This window comes from Alligator sinensis, unplaced genomic scaffold (genome assembly GCF_000455745.1).
Source record: "Alligator sinensis unplaced genomic scaffold, ASM45574v1 scaffold157_2, whole genome shotgun sequence".
Lineage (NCBI taxonomy): Eukaryota > Metazoa > Chordata > Crocodylia > Alligatoridae > Alligator > Alligator sinensis.
Genome location: NW_005842107.1, coordinates 283,861 through 300,772, shown reverse-complemented (window position 1 = coordinate 300,772; position 16,912 = coordinate 283,861). Strand labels below are relative to the sequence as shown.

Genomic DNA, 16,912 nt, shown 5'->3' with positions numbered 1-16,912 from the left:
GAAAGAGTGGCAGAGTTTTAAAAACAGTAGGCTCCTTCCTCTCTTGTATTTCCTATTGTTCTCAATTCCTAGCCCCTATTAACAGCCAGCACCAGGGCATATGACCCCTTAGATCTGTTAAAGCTGCCCCCAGAGGACAGACAGTTGAGCCATTACTGACAGGCCTTAAAAGAAGCTATAACAGTTATATTTTAGATGTGGTAAGAATATATTTTAGATGCATGTTAAGGATGCTGCATCCCAAAAATGGAGCAGAGAGGAGGATCTGAAACATAACTAATTAGAAATTCTGGAGCCAGGGCCACCAGGCTATCCAGGTGGGCAACTCTGGAATTACTCCTAACTTTCTCCTAAGTGACCTGCTGATTCTTAAAAGTGCATAAAACAGTCTGTAGGTATTTGTATGTTTTAACATTAATAATCCACATAAAACCAGGCATATTACCATCCATCTTAATCTAGCAAGACTTCTTTTTTATCAATCGCACTTCTATTTTAATTGACTTCTAAAAATGAAGCGAAGGCGGCTGTTAAAACCATTGAGCATGATGCATAGTAATATATCAATTAGAATTCAGTGCTTTCTTTTTTGAGAGGGAGCCCAGAACTGGACGAAGTCCAGTTTTTACAAGTGAATGTTTACAAAATTGGAGATTGGATGCTTGGCCGATCTCACTTATTTGCACCTTAAGAAAAACTCGCACAAACAACCTGCTGACTAAAACTCAGCTCAGAAGTCTGAAGGATATGAGCTTTGCCAGACATGTTTACCAAACTATTTTACAACCCATTTTTCTATAATTTATTAGTCTTGTAATCAGGAACTTCACAACTATAAGATCAAATTGGTTTACCTTTGTTAAAGTTAAAATACAGCAGTAATGTGCAGACACCTACAGATTACTTTGCCCATTCTTAGGCAGCATTAGTTCTGAGAATTGAAGTCAGTGAAGCTATACAGTTTGCATCAGCTAAAGATCTTCATAGCTGTAAAGTTACTGGGTACCAGAATGAAACTAATGGTGAGTGACTTTGTTAAGAAACATTCCTGTTTCTGAACTATTGACTTCAGCATAGAGCTATATACAACTGAGTCGCACCAGTTTACACCAATTGAGACTCTGGTTGTATAGTTCTTTAGTATTCATAGAATCATAGAAGGTTAGGGTTGGAAGGGACCTCAAGGGGTCATCTAGTCCAACCCCCTGCTGAAAGCAGGACTATCCCCAACTAGATCACCCCAGCCAAAGCTTTGTCAAGATGGGCCTTAAAACCCTCCAAAGATGGAGATTCTACCACCTCTCTAGGTAACTTGTTCCAATGCTTCACCAGCCTCCTAGTGAGGAAGTTTTTCTTAATATGCAACCTAAACTTCCCTTGCTGCAACTTGAGCCCACTGCTCCTTGTTCTGTCATCTGCCACCACTGAGAACAGTCCAGCTCTGTCCTCTTTGAAGCCACCCTTCACGTAGTTAAAGGCTGCTATCAAATCCCCCCTCAGTCTTCTCTTGTCCACACTAAAAAAACCCAGTTCCCTCAGCCTCTCCTAAGTCATGTGCCCCAGTCCCTGAACTATTTTCATTGCTCCCCGCTGAACTCTCCAACTTGTCCGCATCCTTTCTATCATGGGAGGCCCAAAACTGGACACGGTACTCCAGATGTGGCCTCACCAGTACAGAATAGACGGGAATAATTACTTCCCTCAATCTGCTGCAGTGCTCCTACTAATGCGGCCCAGTATGCCGTTAGCCTTCTTGGCAATCAGGGCACAGTGCTGACTCATATCATCTTATTGTCCACTGTAACCCACAAATCCTTTTCTGCAGAGCTACTGCTTAGCCTGTCAGTCCCCAGGCTGGTGCAGTGCGTGGGATACTTCCATCCTAAGTGCAGGACTTTGCACTTGTCCTTGTTGAACCTCATGAGCTTTCTTTTGGCCCAATCCTCCAATTTGTCTAGGTCATTCTGAATCCTAGCCCTACCCTCCAGTGTATCTACTACACTGAGAGTGAAATCCATCCCATCTTCCAGATCATTAATGAAGATATTGAACAAAATCAGCCCCAGGACCAACCCCTGGGGCACTCCACTTGATACCAACTGCCAGCTAGATATTGAGTCATTGATTACTACCCATTGAGACCAACAATCCAGTCAGCTTTCTGTCTACCTTACAGTCCATTCATCCAACCCATACTTCCTCTGCTTTCTTGCAATAATGCTGTGGAAGACAGTATCAAAGCCTTCTGAAGTCAAGGTATGTTATATCCACTGCTTTCCCTGCATCCACAGAATCAGTCATTTCATCATAGAAGGCAGTCGGGTTGGTCAGGCATGACTTGCCTTTGGTGAATCCGTGCTAGCTGTTTCTAATCACCTTCTTCTCCCAGTGTTTAGAAATGGATTCTTTGAGGACCTGCTCCATGATTATTCCAAGGACTGAGGTGAGGCTGACTGGTCTGTAGTTCCCTGGATCCTCCTTCCCTTCTTAAAGATGGGCATTATATTTGCCCTTTTCCAATCATCTGGGACCTCCCGTAGTCACCATGAGTTTTCAGAGATAATGGCCGTGGCTCTGCAGTCACATCGGCCAACTTCCTCGGCACCCTTGGATGCATTGCATGCGGCCCCGTGGATTTACACATGTCCAGCTTTTCTAAATAGTCCTTAACCTGTTCTTTCACCACTGAGGGCTGCTCACCTCTTCCCCAAACTGTGCGCCTAGTGCCTGGGTGTTGCCCTTGCCTATGAACATGGGCGATTAGTGCCTCCTAAGTCTGGGGGGGTAGTAGATCGCCGACAGGGGTGGTCTCCCAGCGGCCAATTGTTGAGCCAGCGATGAAACCAGAAGTGCACTTCTGCTGGCACTTCCAGTTTCATGGCTGGGTTTCCAGGGGATGCCTGGCCAATCTCAGGCGGTGCATGTGCACCCATGTACACCCCCTACTTGTCACCAATGCCTGTGAAGACAGAGGTAAAAAAGGCATTGAGTTCTTCAGCCTTTTCCTCATAGGTTGCCTCCCCCATTCAGTAAGGGACCCACACTTTCCCCTGTTCCTGACATAACCCTTCTTGTTACCCTTCATGTCACTTGCTAGCTGCAACTCCAATTATACTTTGGCCTTCCTGACTTCATCCCTGCTTGCCTGAGCAATAGTCTTATATTTCTCCCTAGTTGTTTGTCCAAATTTCCACTTCTTGTAAGCTTCCTTTTGGTGTTTAAGCTCACCGAAGAGCTCTCTGCTAAGCCAAGCTGATCACTTGCCACATTTGCTATTCTTCCTGCACATTGGGACGGTTGGTTCCTGTGCCCTCAGTAAGATTTCTTTACAATGCAGCCAGCTCTCCTGGACTCTTTTCCACTTCAGACTGGCCTCCCAGGGGATCCTGCCCATCAGTTCCCTGAGGGAGTCAAAATCTGTTTTTCTGAAGTCCAGGGTCCATACTCTGCTGCTCGCCTTTCTTCCATTTGTCAGGATCCTGAACTCAATCATCTTGTGGTCCCTGCTGCCCAACTTCCCATGTACTTCTACATCCCTCACCAGTTCTTCCCTGTTTGTGAGCAGTAGGTCAAGAAGAGCATTGCTCCTAGTTGGTCTCTCCAACACTTGCACCAGGAAGTTGTCTTCAACTCTCTCCAAAAACTTCCTGGATTGCCTGTGTACTGCTCTATGGCCCTCTCAGCAGATGTCAGGGTGATTGAAGTCCCCCATGAGAACCAGGGCCTGTGATCTGGAAACCTCCACTAGTTGTCCCATCTACCTCATCCTCCTGGTCTGGTGGTCTATAGCAGATCCCCACCAAGATATCACCCTCATTGCTCTCCCCTCTAACCTTACCCCACATACTTTCAACAGGCCTATTTCCAGTTTCATAATGGAGCTCTGAGCAATCATACAGCTTTTACATAAAGTGCAGTTCCTCCTCCTCTTTTCCCCTGCCTGTCCTTCCTGAACAGTTTGCACCCATCCATGACAGTGCTCCAGTCATGGGAGCTCCCACCAAGTCTCTGTTAATCCAGTCATGTCATAGTGACTTGACCATGCAAGGACTTCCAATTCTTCCTGCTTGTTTCCCAAGCTCCGTGCATTTGTGTACAGGCACTCGAGGTGACTAGCCAATTACCCTACTTTCTCAGGAAGAATGAGGAGGCCTCCCATGTTGTTTCCTGCTTCTGCTTCCTCTATGTCCCCCTCTTCTCCATTTACCTTAGCGCTTTATTCACCATCCCCCAGCGAACCTAGTTTAAAGCCCTCCTCACTAAGTTAACAAGCCTGTCTGCAAAGATACTCTTCCCTCTCTTTGTCAGGTGGCTCCCATCTCTTCCTAGCAAGCCTTCTTCTTGAAACAGCATCCCATGGTTGAAGAAGCCAAATCCCAGCTGGCAACAGCACCTACGCAGCCATGCATTGATTTGGAGGATGCATCTCGTCCTGCCAGGGCTCTTCCCATTGACCGGAAGGATTGAGGAGAACATGACCTGTGGCCGTGTCCTCTTCACCCTTGTGCCCAGAGCCCTGTAGTCACCCTTGATTTGCTCAGGGTCACCCCTGGCAGTATCACTGCCCACGTGAGCAGCATGGGGTAGTAGTCAGAGGGCCAGACGAGTCTCGGTAATCCTTCTGTGCCATCTCAGATCTGGGCTGCAGGCAAGCAGCAGACCTCCTAGGACAACAGGTCAGGCCAGCAGATTGATCCCTCCATCCCTCGCAGAAGGGAGTCTTCAACCACCACCACCCATCGCGTCCTCTTTGTAGCAGTAGTCTTGATCCTCTTCACCTTGGGGATTTCTGGCCTGGCCTCTTCCACCAATGCAATGCTCTCCTCCTCCTGTATTGCTAGCACTCCGTATTTGTTCTCCAGGCAAACTGCTGCATGTGGGGATAACGACCTCTTCTTGCTGCCAGAAGATACAAGCTTCCAGCTTCCACCTTCCTGGGAGCCCATGCCCTCTTCCTGTTTTAATATCACCTCTAGCAGTCCTTCCTTCACAGTCCTCGAGGTTTCCTCTAGCGTGGAACTGATGAAGTCCTCATGGCGGAGGATGCTTTGGAGCCTTGCTACCTCCTCTCATAGCTCTCTTGCCCTCTCCCTGAGGGATACCACTAGAAAGCACCGCTCACATTGCAGGAACACCCCACCTGGCTGACACTGGAAGGAATCTGCAAGCTGTAGCTTGCACAGCCCCAATCCAGGACCTCAGCGGTGTGTGGCCCTGCCTGGACAGACACCTCACAGGTAAAAGCAGAGGAAGAACTGGACGTGGCAGTGGCTCTGGTATTGCGATGTCCTCCAGCCATGTCTCTGGGTCTTCTAATCTGCTGCCTCTCACTTTGCACCTCTTTCCAAGGAGACCTTCCCTAGCAAACTCCTCTGTAGCTGGCCTCTGTGCTGTTCCTCGATCTGAAAAGTTCCCTTTTCCCTGCAACCTCTTTCCTCTCGGCAAGCTTACAGTAAAGCAATATGAGAGAGAGTTTCCAAACAAACTCCCCCTCGCTCTGGACTCTAGTTAAAACAAGGGACTTAAGTCTTGGCCTAGCTGCTGAGATTTAGCTGCTAAAGTAAAACTATCCAGTCCCTCCTTATTTCTTGTTGGAAAGTTATGTCAGCAAAGTTTGCAAGTGTATATATGTCTTGCACTAGATCTTAGACTATCCCAATTCCATTTCTTCACATTGACTCTTTACTCAGCTATATATAGCTTTCAGAAATCAGCTTTAATAAACCACTGGGATTTGACATCAGCATTTCAGCATCAGCTTAGAAATGATGGTTCATAACTTAGTCATTGCTCATAAGAACCCCATTCTGCTTTATTGCATCTGATAATGAGTTACAAAATTAACAAAACCAGTAATAAAACCTCAAATGCAGCAGAACCAACAAGATGTGCACATATCTCACTTAATAACCATCTGATCTTTTAACTTGCAGCCTCCATGCTTACCCCATCCTTCTCTGTTTTTGACTCTGTCATTATGTCATATCTGCATTTAGCTTACAAGCTATTTGGACCCAGGACTGTGACACTGGGATGTGTTCTATGATATAAACACTATAACAACATTAAATATACATACAGAAGGTAGCACAGCATTAGCCAGGAATTATCCCTTGCTTAATTTTCAGTGTGTTTTCTCACCAATGCTGCTTTCACTGCACCTAGTAAGTGTGCAAAAAATGTGCTTTTAAAGATAAACTTAATCCATCACACAAATATACCAACAAATGTAGCCACACTGAAAATCACTTTTTACTTAGAATCCTTAACTGTCATTAGAACATAAATTGTAATAGTTACAGCAGTCTATGGGACCATGGAGGTGTTTTACAGCTATTGTAAATAAGTGGTATTAAAGTTAGATATGTGTGTATATAAAACCATAGGAAAGATAGTTGAAGAAAGAACACCTGCTTCTTTTAGGTTTCCAAACCATTTGTATCTATAGACAGGGGAAAAAGTTCATCTTAATCACTAACACCATATGATCACAGCTTGGGTTGTTATCATCAATATGCCTAAACATTTATTTTAAAGTCAGGCATACAAGCCCCTATCAGGACCAGAGCTCAAGCGTTCTGTGCACTGTACAAACACACACGATGGTATAGTCCCTGCTGCGAGGCATTGCCTCACCATTTAATTAGAATAAATGAATACCACCGCTGAGCACTGTTGCTCTGAAGACCCAAGTCAGTAAACAATCCATTTTAGGAGTCCATAAATTATAGTTTATAATTCTGTAGCGTTTATTTGCAGTGAACATAGTGTTAATAATGATGCAGAGCGTTAACTGTATTTAACCCCTGGAGTTCTGGTTTCAGACTTTCACCGTGACCTCAAATTGAAGATCAAACCGCTCATCCTAAAGTGGCTTGTTTAGGCACACATTTTGACACAACATAGCATGATTAGTCTCTTCTTAAGAAGAGACTAGAAACTGCATGATTAAATATGCCTGGCCCTAGTTGTTGCTCTTATTCACCATCAGAAGCTATAATGATGAACAGAATATTCAAATCACAGTCTAGCCCCTTTCTCCAATAAGGGTTGTTAGGCAATTTGAAGTTGATTACCATTGGTTGATAGCCATTTTTGTATGGTCTGCTTCCTGGATACTAGCTGAAGAAGTATGTGGGCAACAGCGAATAGTCTTCTGTGAATCTGCTAACATAACTCATCCATTTTCTCTCTTATTTTCATGTCTTCCTAACATCAGCAGCCAGAGTAGAACTTGAATGGAAAGCAGAAAAGAGCGTTAGAAGCAGAGTTGTGGTCAAAAATGTATACAGACCAACTCAGCTACATGTCTTGACATAGACTCAAGAAGTCAACATATTGAAGGCAGAAAGATAAAAGATAAAATAGAAAGATTTGAGATAAGATACGAGCAGAGATTAAAATAAAAACTGGAGCATGAAAATAGGAAGTTTTCCATAAAACTAACCAAAGGAGGCTGAAATAAGAAACCTGGTGGATGTAAGAAGTTTAGTTGCTTCAAGGAGAAGCTGATGGAAAGAAATCACAAATAACCTCAGTAAGATTTTTCTGGCCAGTTTTACTTAGTTTGTAGATGTTTTATTCAGTGTATCGGCTGTTGATGTCGCCTTGGGGAGCATCACTCTATCACTAGCTGCAAGAGTTGTTCAGTTGTAAATGTACTGCAGCCTTTCCTTGCAAGTAGCAGAGAGCTGATAAGGCAGGGCATGCTGCAAAAAACTCGTAGCGATGGAGCTGCCTTGATGGGGACTAGCTGCTATTACCTACAGCCGCTGCTAGAGTTTGCCAGAGAATCAGCAGCGGTACGTGTAAACAGTCTGACCAGAAGTAGAGCTCAGACCATTGTGACTAGTAGCCGGTTTAACCACAAAGTTCCCATCTTTCTCCATGGATTCCTTTGTTAAGAAATGGAGCAAATGTAAATATCTCAAATGAAGTATATCACAGTTAAAAAAGCAGTTCTTTTTCATTTAAGGTGGCTTAAATGAAGAGTTCCAGCTCTTCTGAAACTTCTGAAAGCTTCAGATTTTTCTTATTTTTTAAGAACTAGTAAATTCACAATAGCACATTTTGATCATGTAGTTGTCATGTAGCTGAGTTTGTCTGTTGAAATGCTGCAGTTGCTAAAAACCACGTAAAGCACATTTTGCTTACCTGACTATATATTTATCTTTAGGCCCACAACAGAAACCTCTTATCCATTGATTTTGACCACGTAACCAGAACAGGAAAGATCTATGATGACCATCGAAAATTCACTCTTCGGATTATGTATGACCAGACAGGACGTCCAATTTTGTGGTCACCCATCAGCAAGTACAATGAAGTCAACATCACTTATTCACATTCAGGATTAGTGACCTATATTCAGAGAGGAACATGGACTGAGAAAATGGAATATGACCCAAGTGGAAAGATCATTTCCAGGACATGGGCAGATGGTAAAATATGGAGCTACACATATTTAGAAAAGGTAAATCAATTTAAAAGTGGATTGTTATATCAAAGGGAGGAAAGTTCATATTGATATAAAGGCTAATTTATAAATAATTTCATAGGCCTGGTAAAGCCTCCACCAAAAGTAATTTAGACTAAAGTATGAATAATTTTATAACTAGACAAAATGTCTTTGGACTGTCTGTCTTCACTACTTAGAATGTGGTAGTAAAAGTAAATTTGAGGAAATGTTCTCTTTTCGCTTCATTTTTTCCAAGTTTATTCCCATTTCGTTTTTTTTCTAGAAAAAGGAGAAACTTGTCTAAATGTAAAGTTAATGCAGACAAAATAAGTTTGTGAACTGGAACATTGAACGGTAACACATTTATGCCAGAATAAGTGAATGTGGAATTAACCCATGTTTTTGTCTCAGTTCTCTTCATGTGCTTCATTAGGCTACAGTAAAAATTTAGGAGTAATATTTGAATATAAAAGCAGATGAGAGTTGGTTGCGTTAAAAATGGGTTTGAAAGACTGATGCTTCTAAGTTACCAGTTTAAACCCACCAAGGGCAGTGCCAGGCATCTGAGGGTTGTTTAATGGCCTGTGTAAGAATAAGTTGGTAGCTCCCGACCTGAGGCAGATACACAGAAGTAGAGTCCTCCATACCCTATTGATAGAGACGTTATCAGTCTGCGGAGGGAAGCCCAGTATTTAATGGCCGTTAAAACTGAACGATCTCCTTACCTATAGAGATGATTCTTCTGGGTCATGTTTATAAACTGAGCAAGCTGTTAGTATGACGTGCTCTATTGTACCTATTTTGTGAATCAGGAAATAGGTCTCCAGCACTTGTCAGGAGCATTGAATACACTCTTTGAAAAAGGAGATGAAAACAATTATTCCTCTGGCCTTGAAATAGCTTCAGGACTAATTGCTATAAGAGTAGTGAACTGCTGTTCTCTATAGAGACATGAGTCACAAATTAAAGGGACACAAGTTGTGTAGTCCAAAGCAGGCATCATTTATATACATCATTGTTCCCAAATCCAAGTAGCATTTCTTTGTTTTCAAATATTGAAGAACATATTGTAGAAAAATATTCAAGTGACATCTCCTGAAACTAAAAAAAAAATACATGTACATTCTTATATATATATATATATATATAAGAAATATAAATATATATATATATATATATATATATATATATATATATATATATATATATATATATATATATATATATATATATATATATATATATATATATATATATATATATATATATATATATATATATATATATATATATATATATATATATATATATATATATATAATATAATCCATATATATATATATATATATATATATATATGCAAAATATTTTCCAAACTGTTAAGCACAGGAGATAGTAAAGGGGGAAATAAACAGTAAACTGTTAGGTGCTTTTGAAATTATTTAATATTTGAAAGTTCTAGATGTGTATTTTTAAGAGATCTTCCACTGTACAAACTCCAAATATATTTAAATCTGAGCCAAAGAACATTTTAATCTAGCCCAGACAGAAACTTGATATGGCTTAGGAAGCATATAAAAATGCTTTCTTCCTTTCCTGTATGGCATGTGGTATCTGTATTTGTTAACAGGATTGAGAAACCTTAGAAGTTTCAGAAGTTTGGTTTGGATAAATGTGTCGGGTTCTCTTTCCTATACATTGAGCTGAAATCACAAGTAAACAGACTTTCAGTACAGGTTTTGAGCATTTTGGTAATACATCAAGAGTAGACAAGGAAGATATCTTTATATTTTTGCTTTGGGCCTGACCAAATGACCAATAATTTTAGAAGGTTTCTGTGTTTTACATTTTTCCAGGCTACTTCGAGTCTAGATATGCATCTTAAAGCTAATATGTTGAAAATTATTCATCAGTACCAAATTCTGGTAAACAGCAAAAAATCCAACAGCTCAGATAAGCCCAGCATTTTGTGATATTTCTTCTATGGAAGTTAGTGAGGGTCACACACGATGAGCGTGACCTTCTAGTCCTTCTGCACTTCAAATTGACCTTTTTTTTCCACTGAGTATTCCAGCTCTGAGAGCAAGTTCACATCGGGTCCAATAAAATCTTACACAGCAAGATACCATATTGTGGCCCCGCTGAAAATAAATGGTTCTTGGGTTCGTAATGGAACAATTTTTAAAGCCGTGACTGTAAGAATCCACGTAAAGCTCCAATGATTTCATTTGATCAAAAAATCAATTACATCGTTCACTAGGTTTGTTAAAATTCCAGTTTATAGGTATTAACTTTTTTGTCTCATTTATTAGCTTTCCTTATGGGTTAATTATAGTCAAATCATCCTTCTTGCTAACATTCACTCTCAGTAGTTTAACTTTCAAAAGGCACAGTGATGACAACCCTTTAAAGATCATTTTTAATAAGCTAATTCATTTGGATTATTTTGATAATGAAATGGATCCTTACAAAAAATGAATAATTAATTGCACCCAAAAATCTGAATACCCAAAGCTCATTTCTGAAATCCTGCTCTATTTACAGCTAGGCAAAAAAGGATGGACAGCTGTGGACCCCTGTAGACGTTCAAGCGAAAGCGTGATAGGATCTGCTGTGTGATCCACACAGTTGCACCTCCTCCCATATCGTATGTGCATGGTGGCAGGAGATGTAATTGTGGGATCCAGCATCAGATCCTGTCGTGCCTAATTGCCGATACATGGGGGAGCCCAGGATCTTCATCCTGGCAATTAACAAGCTCCTGCAACTGCAAGACCTGTAGCTGATGGGATTCACGACTGCCAGGACCCTGGGTCACCTAGCTACAAGGCACTGGCAGGAGGGAGTCGTGTGAACTGCAGGACTCACCCAGCAGCCGTGGGGCACTGCCGGCGCCAAGCGTCCCCTCAGCTGCGGGACTCCCAGCCCTGGCCCCTGCCACTGCAAGCCCTGTCGGCTGAGCTCCCAGCTACAGGTGCAGACCCTGCAACACATACAATTAAAGCTGTATAGAAACTGGCCATAAAGTCATTAGCTAGTTGGACCTTTTAAGGCACAATAGTTAATTTGCACGTATAACTGCCCAAAATGAACTTCCCAATTAACCCAGTAATTGCATGATACATGTAAGGTGTAGAGGGGGCCTCTGTGTGTGCAGAACAGAAGTGACATCTAGTGGCCCTATTTAGCAATGGACCTGTTTGTTGTATTCCCAAAAGAAATTCAAACAATCGCCATTGAAAACATCATGTCGGCATCAATCCCTATGAGGTTTACCATTCCCTGGCTGCTTTTATTAAATGAGAGCTTTTTTTTTATGCTTGATGAGATAGTCTGTAACATCCTTTTGAAATTGCTAGAATTCAGTTTGAACAAGTGGTTCAAAATCTCATCTAATATTATTAGAAGGGACAAGAACTACCTTTTATTCTGCTTCTGGAACACAGCGATACCGGGGTTGGATACTAAGTTCCCAATCCTCATACTCTCCTTTTACTATCCTGGACAAAAGTGGAAAAGCCACAAAGTACTGCGAAAATGGCCCACAGGGGCATTAAAGTTATATTAGAGATGTTTCTGATCTTGTTACTCGTACTGTGTCAATGGCAGACAGCTTAAAAACAGACCAGGGAGCATTATAGAGCAAGAGGCATCACATCGATGCAGGGAGAGAGTTCAGCCAGTGGTTTACTGCAGATTGGGGACTGTTGACTGAAGGTGAGAATAAAATAAACACTGTGTGTGTTATAAATGTTTGGCAAACCAGCAATAAAACGATCAGAAAAAGCTTGGTGGAAAGGTCTGTCGTCACTGGCTGTCACTAGATAACTTGCACACAGCATATGTTGATGTTCATTGGCCTCAGCACAGGTAACAGATGTCTTTCACCAAAGGCAGCATGAAATAAATGTGAGGGTGAGGATAACAGGAAAAAGAAATTTAGGGAGGTTGGCTAGTCTGCCTTCATTCCTTTGAATAGGCATTTGGGTTTTTATCAGTGCCAGCGGTAGGATCCGGGCCAGATTTTTCAGCACATTGCAGGGCTGAGTCTTTAGTGTCCTCCTCCCTAACGGGAATTTTTTTGCTAGGAGGCAAGTTCTCCTCCTGACTTTTTGTTTCCATTGTTCTAGCATCTAGGAAGTCTCTCATCAGAGGGAAGCGCAATCTTGCTCTTAAGGCTCCATCCTGCAGAAGGCTGAGCACTTTGGCCTCAAACAGACAAAGCACTTAGCTCAGTGCTTTGTCTCTGTCCCGCTCAAGTGCTTCCTAGCATTGGAACATAATATGAACACGCCGGGGTATCAGTTCTGTGCTGAAGTTCAAGTAACTTGTCCAGGATGCATAATGTTCATGCAGAGTCGTGCCGTCTCATAGAACTGGGTGAATACCACAAGGAGTGGCCATGAATATGCACTCTAAACATTTATTAAATTCATTTCAGCAATAATTGCTCCCCACGGGGCTTGCGCTTTGCACTCTGTGAGCATTCATACCATTAAGTTTTTACTGCCGTGGAAGTGCACAGGAACCCTGTTTTCCATCTGCATAAGGAAGTATTTCTTCCAGAAGTCTGTCTAGTCAGATAACAGAAACCAGAGCTAGCGATTTCACTTCCCAACCACAGCAAACTAGCAATTACCAAGTGCTGTTAGACAAGTGTGTCGGTCAGTCACCTATTTGTCGGTCAATAAAACTATTCACACACACATACAACACCCCTTTAAATTATGTGGGCTCACAAATAAACCTGGAGAATTTTTCATGACCGTGCCACATGCAGACATGCATGCACAGACGAACAAGCATTATTCTCCTTTGATAGAGGGCAGTGATCCACAGCTGGTACCCATCAATGCTAGGGAGACTTGTGGTGCCAGCAAGAGCTAATCACATTATTAGCCACAGTGAATATGGCCTCAAGGAGATTTGACCTGGTTACGGGTACCTTACCTGTGTTTGGGACTCAGAGGTCCTGCCTGTATTTGCCTCCTGGGCAGCTGCCTTAAATGTTCCAAAACATCCCAGTAGGTTAGATAATGGCTGCAATGCTGCTGAGTGCCACATCTGTCTTGTCAATTTTGGATCCTCTGATCCCACACTGCCTCACCTCAGTCTTTTTTTTCCCCATCTGAGCGGCCACGTGGGCCACACGTATTCTGAAGCTGACCATTGTATTTGCTATGGTACAGAGCAAGCAATAGAAATGGGAATCTGTTTCAGGGTTTCTTTCATTTTCCAGTAGCTACTTGGTCAGTGACTTGCATTGCCCTTTTGTTTCAATTCCAGTCTGTGATGCTCCTGTTGCACAGCCAACGCCGCTACATCTTTGAGTACGACCAGTCAGATTACCTGCTCTCAGTTACCATGCCGAGTATGGTGCGCCACGGCTTGCAGACCATGCTTTCAGTGGGATACTATCGCAACATCTACACTCCCCCGGACAGCAGCACTGCCTTCATACAAGATTTCACCAGAGATGGACGGCTGTTGCAAACACTATATCCTGGAACAGGGCGTCGAGTCCTTTACAAGTACACAAAACAGTCCCGGCTGTCAGAAATCCTCTACGATACTGCTCAAGTCACCTTTACATATGAAGAATCTTCTGGGGTTATAAAAACCATACACTTAATGCATGATGGATTCATCTGCACCATCAGATACAGGCAGACAGGTTTGTTAGATCTACACCTATTGTCATGGGTAATACAGCCCGCTTTGTTAAAACTTTGGGCCCTTATCTTGTAAACACAATCTACCTGGCATATTGAAATCATTCATATAATTGGAATCAAGCTCTTAGTTTTTTTGGATGAACAATCTGTGTGCGTGTGAGAGAGAAAGAAAAACTGTATGCGTGTCCATGGGCATATAAAACTGTCCTGTTTGAAATATGCAATATTCTTGTTATTGTTTACTATGGCACACTCATAATATTTGATTATTTTTATTCCAAGATATAGCTATCTGCTAACTACTACATCAGGTTGCTTTATTGTTAGCATGTAAAGATTAATATCATAACATAAATTCAAAGGAATGATTTATGCTGGTGAAGTGTTAGCCGTGTAAACTGTAAATTCAAGTGAGAATTAGATTGCAAGTATATGGAAATCATAATTATATATGAAATATCATAAGAGTAAAGGAATATTAATAAAATACAAGAATTAGAAGAGTGTACACTAAAATAAGTTTGGGAGAGAATACTCTAACATTTTCTTATTTAATAGCACCATCTTTTTATAGTCAAATAGTAATAAGACTCAGGGGTATTTTCAGATTAATAGTCTATCTTTCCTAATTATAGTGTGTGTGTGTGTGTGTGTGTGTATGTATATGTGTGTGTGTGTGTGTGTGTGTGTGTGTGTGTGTGTGTACTATTGGCCTAATTTATTTGTACTTGCTTTTCTATGTTTCCTTCCATTATTTGCTCTGCATAGGTCCCCTTATTGGTCGTCAGATCTTCCGATTTAGCGAAGAAGGTCTTGTGAATGCCAGATTTGACTACAGTTACAACAATTTCCGGGTTACAAGCATGCAGGCCATGATAAATGAGACACCTCTTCCTATAGATCTGTACCGCTATGTTGACGTGTCTGGAAGGACTGAACAGTTTGGAAAATTCAGTGTAATCAATTATGACTTGAACCAAGTTATAACCACCACTGTGATGAAACACACCAAGATTTTTAGTGCCAACGGGCAGGTGATTGAAGTGCAATATGAAATTCTTAAGTCTATAGCCTATTGGATGACCATTCAGTATGATAATATGGGTCGGATGGTGATATGTGATATACGTGTAGGAGTAGATGCCAACATAACAAGGTACTTTTATGAATATGATGCTGACGGCCAACTTCAGACTGTCTCTGTGAATGATAAAACCCAGTGGCGTTACAGTTATGACCTTAATGGAAATATCAACTTGCTTAGTCATGGAAACAGTGCCCGGCTCACTCCTCTGAGATATGATCTTAGAGATCGCATTACCAGACTAGGAGAAATTCAATACAAAGTGGATGAAGATGGCTTTCTTAGACAAAGGGGCAATGAAATCTTTGAGTATAACTCCAATGGCTTGCTAAGCAAAGCTTACAATAAAATGTCTGGTTGGACTGTGCAATACTGCTATGATGGCCTTGGGAGAAGAGTTGCAAGCAAATCAAGTATAGGACAACACCTACAGTTCTTTTACGCCGATCTTTCCAACCCAATAAGAGTTACCCACTTGTACAATCACACTAGCTCAGAAATAACATCCTTGTATTATGATCTGCAAGGTCATCTCATCGCTATGGAATTAAGCAGTGGAGAAGAATATTATGTTGCTTGTGACAACACTGGCACCCCCCTAGCTGTCTTTAGCAGTCGGGGTCAAGTAATTAAAGAAATTCTATACACGCCTTATGGAGAGATCTATCAGGACACTAATCCGGATTTCCAAGTTATAATTGGCTTTCATGGAGGACTGTATGATTCTCTTACTAAATTAGTGCATCTGGGTCAAAGGGACTACGATGTCATTGCTGGACGCTGGACAACACCAAACCATCATATATGGAAACATCTGAATACCATTCCACAGCCATTTAATCTCTACTCATTTGAAAATAACTATCCAGTTGGCAGAATCCAAGATGTTGCTAAGTACACAACAGGTAAAAGTCATTTTTTTCCCCTTAAAGCACTTCTGGGTGAAATCCTGACATGGATCCAAGACCTCAGAATCCATTGGTCATCTCAAAATGGTTTTAAGCTCCTACCTTCTTAAATATCCCTGGATATTTTCTATAATTGCTCAAAAACATCAGTATCATAAGCAAGTGCCTGCATCTCCTCTCTTGGCTAAATACTGGAGATAGAGCCATTGAGGGAACAGCATCTGAGTTTCTTTTCATTCAGTTCAGAAGGAAAGTACAATATAGAATTTAATATAGCTATATGTGTTTAATTAAATAAATGTCATTTGTTTTGTTCGCAGTAAAACTTTGTAACCAGTGTTAAAAACATAGAAGTGTGTGAGATGAGTATTGGACGTTAGTTGTTAATGTTTCGAGATTTGGCTGATCAGGGCTTTTTAAGAGTTAAGTGTTTTGCTGCTGTGAATGTTTTGATTCTGTTTTGTAGACATTGGAAGTTGGCTAGAGCTGTTTGGTTTCCAGCTACACAATGTGCTTCCTGGATTCCCTAAACCAGAGATAGAAGCACTGGAGACAACATATGAACTTTTACAACTTCAAACAAAAACCCAAGAGTGGGATTCTGGAAAGGTTAGCAGAAGCTCAGCCTTTGTTAGCCTCAACTATGGAATGTGATTATGGGAGCAGAGAAAAATGTTCAAACAAATCTTAATACAAGGCACAGACCACTGTAAACTAAAGGATAATTTTGGGGAAAAAAACAAAGTGTTGTTGCTCATCTTAGGGGCCTGCCCACTGTAGCCACTTG

General features: G+C 41.5%; 1 protein-coding gene across 1 annotated transcript in view; it reads left to right on the top strand.

Annotated features, from left to right (window-relative positions):
* The window catches only part of TENM1 (teneurin transmembrane protein 1), a 572,606-nt gene that overhangs the window by 550,321 nt on the left and 5,373 nt on the right, over positions 1-16,912 (top strand). The window contains exons 28-31 of the mRNA XM_025205187.1: positions 8,177-8,473; positions 13,745-14,132; positions 14,902-16,122; positions 16,592-16,734. Of these exons, the coding sequence (XP_025060972.1) occupies positions 8,177-8,473; positions 13,745-14,132; positions 14,902-16,122; positions 16,592-16,734 (2,049 nt within the window). The remainder of the gene's footprint in view (positions 1-8,176; positions 8,474-13,744; positions 14,133-14,901; positions 16,123-16,591; positions 16,735-16,912) is intronic.